The following is an 8,418-nucleotide window of genomic DNA, read 5'->3' on the forward strand; positions in this document are numbered from 1 at the left end:
GTGCGCTTGTAAATCCTGTTCTTGAGCGTATACATTTTATAGTATCCTACAAACTGAAACTTGTAATTTGAATTAAAACAAATCTTAATCCATTGCCATCCTCTTCAGCATACCTTTTACAATTAAAATTATTTTTTTTTTTCTCACCTGGGCCTAAAAAATTTATTTCTTTTTCTTAATGTCATTAGCCAGGTGCATTCCTGTGTCCAGAGATCGGTTTGCCAAAACCCTCCAGTCCCCTCTGTGTTGTGCTGCATGTATTACAATCAGCCAAGCTTTTGTTTCCGATCCATTCATTGAAGTCTTCACCAGTCTTTGACTGACGTCTTTCTCTCTTCCCCTTCACACTTGTCAAGATGGTCTGCATCAATGGCTCGTGGTGCATCTTCTCCCCAAAGTACATAAGGTATTTTATGAGTTATCTTCTTTCCACAGAAACTGGAGCGCTTGTGTATCAAATGCTTTTGTTAGGCTCCTTTACGCGAGCGTCCTACATGCTAGAAATAATAGCCAAATCTCTTCCCAAATCATACCAGTCAATCAATAACGAAAGGACACGTAGGATAATGCTGTTTTAGATATAAGGATAAAATGATGATGTGGTTGCAGCTGGATTTAAATTTACCATACATATGCTCAATCAAGGCTGACCTGGGGCTATAAACAACAAGCATGAATAAAAACTATAAACAAAGATATAAAAACTCCATTTGCATTTTTATTTGGTTCTTTTGATTTGATAACAATAGAAACAATTCCACTTGAAGAAGGCATCTAGAAAAACTAAACATTAATTAAATACAAAAGACTTTGGGTTTCAAAACTATATAAAAAAATTATGGATTCTTTTGCTTCCATTCTCTGATGCCTTCCTGCAGTTTCTCTTGGAAAGTTTTCTTGAAGGATTGTAATCGTTTTGGCGAAACAGAATCGTGGTCTTTTAATTTTTCAATACTTTCCAGTCCTGGAAGAGAGAAATAATATATAGAATGAGAATACATGGCTGGTAATAATAATAGTATGAGCTGGCAGAATTATCAGCATGCTGGGCAAAATGCTTAGCAATATTTCGTCTGTCTTTATGTTCTAGGTTCAGATTATACTGAGGTTGACTTTGCCTTACATTTCAGCTAGTATGTTAATGCTTCCACCAGCTCGCTGAATAATAATAATAATAATAATAATTATTATTATTAATAATCTAAAACAAAATACAAAGACCTGGAAATAGAGATAACTCGAATGTGGAATCTAAAAACAGAAACAATTCCTATCATAGTAGGTGCCTTAGGTATAATAAAAAAATATTCAGACAAATACATAACAAAAACACCAGGACTTACAAATATATATAACATGCAGAAAATTGCACTACTGGGTACTGCACACATTCTACGCAAAACACTTTCAATACAGTAAACATAAGAGCACCACAGCAAACCACAGCACATACCCAAGGCGCACAGAGCTGCGCTCGGTAGTGAAGTGAAAGCACGTTATAAAAATAAGACTACTGAACAATAATAATAATAATAATCATTGTTTCAAATTTTGCCACAAGGCCAGCCATTTCAGGGGAAGGGCTAAGTTGATTACATCAACCCCAACTGCTCAACTGGTACTTTCATCTGAAAGGATGAAAGGCATGCAAACAATTATGTCAGCCTGCTGCCTTAACAACAACAACAGCAACAGTTAAAACAGTAATAACAGTATATTTAATTAGCATGTTAATATCTTTTATAAAACTCGTTTATCACATATGTTCTCATTAAATTACTTTAATCTAAAACATTAATGCATGTGTGCATACGCACACGTACCATCATTAACTCGTGATTAGCACTCAAAATATTCACATCAAAACTAATTGTGTTTACAAACATACAAACATACAATATATTATATTGTATGCTGGGATACTGACACTGATGTATAGTTCAGAAGTTTACATCCAAGCCAAGAGGTTTTGAAATCAGTCCCATTATCCCAATAATATATCCTTTAACCCAGGTAGGGGTAACCTTCTTTGAGAATAAAGGCCACATGTGACAGGACTCCTCATCAAATGTGCTGCACCACTACAGAAAAATCAGTGTAATTTTTTATTAGGTGTGCCAATCAGAATGTTTTGCAGATTACAAGTTGTCTGTGACAGGTCTAACTCATGCTAGCATGGCAAAATGGATGTAAAAATACAGACACATATATATGACAGGCTTCTTTCAGTTTCTTATTTTTTTATTGCCCACAAGGGGCTAAACATAGAGGGGACAGACAAAGGGATTAAGTCGATTACATCGACCCCAGTGCATAACTGGTACTTAATTTATCGACACCGAAAGGATGAAAGGTAAAGTCAACCTCGGCGGAATTTGAACTCAGAACGTAACGGCAGACGAAATACTGCTATGCATTTTGCCTGGTGTGCTAATGTTTCTGCCAGCTCACTACCTTTCAGTTTCTATCGACCAAATTCACTCACAAGGCTTTGGTCAGCTTGAGGTTATAGTAATAAACACTTGCCCAAGATGCCACACAGTGGGAATGAACTCAGAACCATGTGATTGGGAAGCAAACTTCTTAGCACACAGCCATGCCTGCACCTATTTAGTCAAAAGTTATTGGCTAAATGTTCTCATTAGATTACATTTTAACTCCACTTATTAACCACATCAACTCTGCTGTACACACACACATCGACTGGTGTTTTAGTCCCAGCCACCACCAAATCATCAATCATCACAAGTAGATTTATAAAAAGGCAATTAATGTTATCTAGTGTGGTGTAATGTGTCGTTAATTTAATCTATCTGATTAAACAAAGTTGCAGCTGACCTTTCTCTTTTCCTCTCAGGAAGATATAGGCAACTAACTGGGCACTGCGTCGTATAGGATAGCTCTCCGATAGCTGGCAAAAAAAAGAGATAATAGAAAATAAGTCCATACAAAATATGACAGTGGGTGTATCTACACTTTAGGACATCACTGACTTTGTTGCTTTATAACTTTCTGGGAAATGCATATTTTTTAATGAAATTTTCCAAAGATACATTTTAGATAGTGTAGAACCATTTAATGTTTAGATGACTCTATCAAATGTAATGCTTATATAGTCACATTGTTTTGAATTAATCATGCATTGTCTCATAGCTTCAAGCTTTCGGTGATCTGACTGTTTATTTTTAGAATGACATTGTAGGGTAGGTGTGAGAGGCTGGATCTAGCCTGTTTGAACATAAAACTGGTCGGATATTTTGATTGGTTTAAATGCTAAAGAGTTGGGGTTATACTGGAATTTGTAGAGGAAAATTTTCGTAAGTAGAGGGAAAGGGTTGAGTGGAAAGAAGTTTCAGATAATTCATTCACTTTGGTTTGTTTCGTCCATAACTTTCTGAAAACTGGATATTTTTTAATGAAATTTTCTAAAAATATGTTTCAGACAATGTAGATTAAGATTATGTTGGAATTTATTGAGAGAAAAAATATCAGGATCTTTTATCGTATATCCTTTGTTTCAGTCATTAGATTGTGGCCAATAGTAGGGCATCATTTTGAAGAATTTTAGTTGAACGAACTGACCACAAGACTTTTTTCCCTTAAAGCCTAATGTTTATTCTATTGTCTTTTTTGCTGAACCGATAAGTCACAGGAACGGGTTTGGTAATTCACACTTTGACATTTAGAAGCGCAAATTATCTGTCAAGCTCTGGGAAGATGGCACATATCTGTAGTTATGTCAACAGTTGAGAGGAACAGTGGAACTGAGTGAGATAAAGGTAAATACTCATAGACATTTCTGTTTTTTTGCAGGATATAAGAGGCAGAGGGTGGACGAGAAGAGAGGAAGAAACAAGTAATTGTAGGATGAAATGCTGCAGCAGGAAGCATCTTATCCGAAGTTGTCTCCCTTTAACGATGGTCTGAAATCTTACAACTGATGACTGATATTTCACTAAATTCTTCTTTATTTTAAAAATAAGTTGAAAAACAAAGGCAGTGTATCTCAAAAGAAATACCGTAACAAAAGAGGGCAGTGTTAAATCGAATGACATTATGCAGTAGACCTTCAGAGATTCCACACAACTACTAAATACCTTAAATTCACTTACAAGGTTTTGCTCATCTCAAACCTACAGTAGCAGTCATTTCCTCCAAAGAACCACACAAAGATTGAACCTAGAACCATATGCTTGCAAAGTAAACTTATATGACTATACCTTTTCTCAGCTGACAGAAACAGAACTGCATCAAAAAAAAAAAAGGTCAAACTATTTAGTTTCCCTCCTGTGCATTAGCAGTTCAAATACTGCCAGGGCTGATGTAGCTATTCACCCTTCTGGGAGTAGAGTAGTGAATGCTAGATCAATAAAAAATATACCAGTAATATACTGAGGTTGAATCAGTTAGAAATACATTTCCCACAAAGTGATATAACAGGTTGTATTAATAAAAGACATCAGTTTTTTGTCCGTCAACCTCGTTTTCAGAAATGAAACTTTCTACTCAATATTTACATCTACTAGATTCTGTTATATGAAGTAACAACCACACGGTTATACAACTGTCATGCGATGTCAAAGAAGGAGACAGTAATTAGCACACACACACACACACACACACAGTTAACACTTCTATCAACAAATCATCTGCTCACTTCATGTCTACAAAAGCATGTGAAACGAGACCCTTATTTGTAAAATAGGTAATGGTTAGCAACAAGAAGGGCATTTGGCTGTAAAACAATGTCTTTAAAATATAGTCATCTAACTCATGCTAGCATGGAAGAAAGATGTAAAAAAAAATGAATGAATGAACAAAGCACATATTTTAAAATCAGTGTTTATCCTTTTATCCCTTTACAAGTTTCAGTCATTGGACTGTGATCATGCTGGAGCACCACCTTGATGGGATGTAAAAATAGAAAGGAAATTGTAAGAATCTACTTACTTTTTGTACAAGGTGTTCATTGTGTAGCAGGTATCTGTGGAAATATAGACAATATTTCATTACATAAAATTGTGTCACAGGGACCAGAACAAACAAGCAAGCAAGCACACATATACACACAAAAGTATATGGACAACTTCTTTGAATGATTATAAAGTAAACTATACACTACCCACATATTAATTGCAGGAAACATTTTATTAGATTTGATTTTGTACAATAGTTTTTGTTTAGTGCCCCAGCATGGCCACAGCATCTGGCTGAAACTGAAGACAGAAGAAAATGTTTAAAACATTTCTCACCACGGGATGACATTTAAAAAAAAATCTTCAACCCTGGGACTTATAAGGGCGGTTGCTCGGATTCCATTTGTGGCAACCGAGATAACAACATTCTAATCAGAACGGGAAGCGTTGCAGGGACCAAGGCCAGTAATTTTTGTTGGAAGGGAAACAAGTCGATCACATCAACTGCAGTATTTGACTCGTATTTTATTTTATCAACTCCGAAGAGATGAAAGGCAAAGTTAACCTCGGCAAGATCTGAACTCCGAACGTAAAAATGTCAGTGATACCCCAGTGTGAAAAAGAAAAGAAAAGAAACAGAAACTGCAGTTATTTATTTATTAATGAAGAGAATAGTTCACAAAAATAAATAAACGAATCAAAAAGGCATACACACTCTTAATTTACACACCGCTGTAGGGAATATCGATATTTTCCCCACTAAAAGATTGGGAGTGTAACCAAAAGTAATTGTGGTATGATGTCTCACCTTGAAAATATTTTCAACATGCTTTTCGGATGTCACTTTCATATTTATATATAATATATTCAACGATGCGTCCTGCCTAGCTCTTCGAAACGCCGGTGTTAAAACGGGGGTAGCTGATGAAGTAGAATGTTCTCTATGTGGCTTGTGTGTTTTCTCGTCTACGTTTTGTTTGCAATGTCCTGTACCCAGATATGCACCTATACATACAGGTGGATGTCGGTATGCACATACCTGTACGTATATATGCATATACTCATTTACTATTTGTTTATATATATATATATATATATATATATATATATATATATATATATATATATATATATATATATATATATATAGAGAGAGAGAGAGAGAGATTTTTATATTTATATGCATTCAGATTTACAAGGGGAACACATTATCTCTGACATTGGAACGAACGAGGACAGGTATTTTTTTTTTTTATTAAAAGGTTATAAGGTTTATGAAATCGATTCCAGGACTTGAATAACACTTTAAATAATCCTCTATCCCCGAGGGGAAGAAAACTAAAAAATCTACCTTAACGTGATTTGAAGCCAAGTTATAAGTAGTAATGACAAAACCAGTTAATTATGATGCAATTAAAGCAATACTTACCGCAGTATTATTCTCAACACCATTTGTGTAGCTGCTCCTGAAGTCTGGGTAACTTTACTGATCAAATGAATAATATCGTTTGACGTCAACCAACGATATTTCTAATATGGATATCAGAAAATAGTTTAAACGGCATTACTTGTGCCTTTATGACATATTCTGAAATCTGAGGACAGCCATATTATGTCAAGTTACCAATTAAAAAAAAAAATTCACCCACTTATTAATTTAATTTTGTGTTCATTATCACCATATGTGTGTGAATATGTATTTAAGAATATGTGTGTGTATGGTTATGGGTAGACTTCTTGTTTTCGGTGGTGGTTTTGCCGTCGCATTTGTTTTGAAAAGACACCGAAAGGAATTAATTTGATTCTTCACCGGACAAAGACCACAGGAAATTAGACAACAAAATACCAAGATCCAAGGGAGACAACACCGACTTCTCTTGTCTCATTGCAAAACACAACCAGGAAGGACTTGAGACATATTAAAAATTTAGAATAAAAATACTTCAGCGTAAAAGAAAACAATTTATGGAGATTGTTAAATTTCTTTCAACCATTTGAAGTTTTTTCAAACATTCACCTGGATATTTTTTTAAATGCTGTTCTGATGTAGTTTGTCAGAAGTTCTGTCCCTAACAGCGTCTCAAACCCAACAAATTATGTTATTTCAGTGTTTTATGCCGTTTAGCAACGGATTCAGTAAACCCCAGCTACGTGGCAGCAATAAGAACTGAAACAGAGACCAAAAGGTTTAAATCAGGACGAACGAAAGACATCTTCCATTAAATCATTTTTTTTTCTTCAGTTCTCTCATCCTACCTACGCCTATAGAATTTCTATCGGCTCTACAAAATGGCGCACGGCCAATTCTCCGATGCTATAAAGGCCCTTTCTTCCTTCCTACTCACTAAAATTTTTATTTCCGCTAAGTTTATAATAAGGCCCTTCAATTCCAAGTTTTGTTTCAATATCTGGCATTTCTGCTTTAATTCTTTACAGATTCTGCTATCTAAGTCGTCGATATTCAATAGTAGCCGGTCTTAAATTCTTCTGTTGTAGCTTGAAAGGCTACAACAGAAGAAGCTCTTTGTCTGGCGGTCGTGTGTATGTGTGTGTGTGTGATACCGATTGAGAAGCTCAGAAAAGAGTGCGCCCAGATTTAATATGGTCACTGGAGCCTATTCCACATGAAGTCGTGATTGGTTAGATTTGTTGATCACATGGGTAACATTCTTTCCAGACGAAGTCGCGATTGATCAGATTCGCTGATTATGTGGGCAACATTTCAGCGAATCGCAACATCGGTTGATAGTTGGATATTCCACAACAGGGCTATAATGGAAGACATTTAGCCGAAATGCTATAGGACCGAACCCGAAACTGTGAGATTGAGAAGCGAACTTAACCACACAGCTGTTATTCTGAATACCAGTGGCTACTATCTGAAAATGTAATTCTGGCGAGAGGTGAGAATGTATGTTTGGTGAGAAGTGGTGTTTTAACGAGGTTTGAGCGGCATGATTACTGGCTAACCAGACAAAACAGTTCTCATGTTCCGCTTGTTACTATGGGAACAGGCATGAATGTGTCTGTGGCTAACGGTTGGCTAAAATTACCAAAATTTTCAAACTAATTGCTAATAACTCTTTATTTATTGATTTATAGCGAAAACGATGTTCACGTCATTCATTAGTCAATGAAAGCGTATCATTCATACACTGAATATGAAATCAATTCGAACAGAATTGATGCTGGCAGCCAAACCTACTAGATCCCGATAGACAAACAGTTAAACAACCACTCTCTTTACACCGCCAAAACCACCACCACCACCACCACCACCACCACCACCACCACCACCACTACTACTACTACTACTAAGGACAAACCATATCGATGTTTAGGAGATTACTGAATGGCATTGGCAGTGATGGCGATCGTAGTGGTAGAAGTAATAGGAGTGTTCGTAGAAGTGGTGATTAAGAGCAGCTAGTGGTTGTACTGGTTAGTGGAGAGCAATGTTGGAATGATAGGAATGGTGATTATTTACACATCAATATCTGCA

The 8,418-nt window shown here is 35.9% G+C and overlaps 1 protein-coding gene across 2 annotated transcripts; it reads right to left on the reverse strand.

Moving 5' to 3' along the window:
* Positions 1-698: 698 nt before the first annotated feature.
* On the reverse strand, positions 699-6,770 carry LOC106878484 (protein NCBP2AS2 homolog). Of its 2 annotated transcripts, XM_052973851.2 has the most exons (5): positions 6,346-6,685; positions 5,725-5,955; positions 4,951-4,984; positions 2,839-2,911; positions 699-964 (listed from the first exon to the last, which is right to left on the reverse strand). In XM_052973851.2, exons 2-5 carry the CDS (start codon positions 5,742-5,744, stop codon positions 837-839), a joined length of 255 nt encoding a protein of 84 aa, XP_052829811.1. In that variant the 5' UTR covers positions 5,745-5,955; positions 6,346-6,685; the 3' UTR covers positions 699-836. The 2 variants fall into 2 exon arrangements, with proteins under 2 accessions (XP_052829811.1, XP_014783189.1); XM_014927703.3 differs by lacking the exon at positions 5,725-5,955 and having other exon boundaries at positions 6,346-6,770.
* Between the last annotated feature and the right edge of the window lie 1,648 nt (positions 6,771-8,418).

The sequence above is a fragment of the Octopus bimaculoides genome, chromosome 16, assembly GCF_046866305.1.
Source record: "Octopus bimaculoides isolate indiv1 chromosome 16, ASM4686630v1, whole genome shotgun sequence".
Taxonomy (NCBI): Eukaryota; Metazoa; Mollusca; class Cephalopoda; order Octopoda; family Octopodidae; genus Octopus; species Octopus bimaculoides.

Coding starts and splice junctions, on each gene's coding strand:
- LOC106878484 (XM_014927703.3), bottom strand. CDS start 6,368: ATGGTGTTGAGAATAATACTGCG. Junction 2,912..4,950: donor ATGAACACCTTGTACAAAAA/GTAAGTAGATTC, acceptor TTTTTTTGCCAG/CTATCGGAGAGCTATCCTAT. Junction 965..2,838: donor CCTGAGAGGAAAAGAGAAAG/GTCAGCTGCAAC, acceptor TCTCTCTTCCAG/GACTGGAAAGTATTGAAAAA.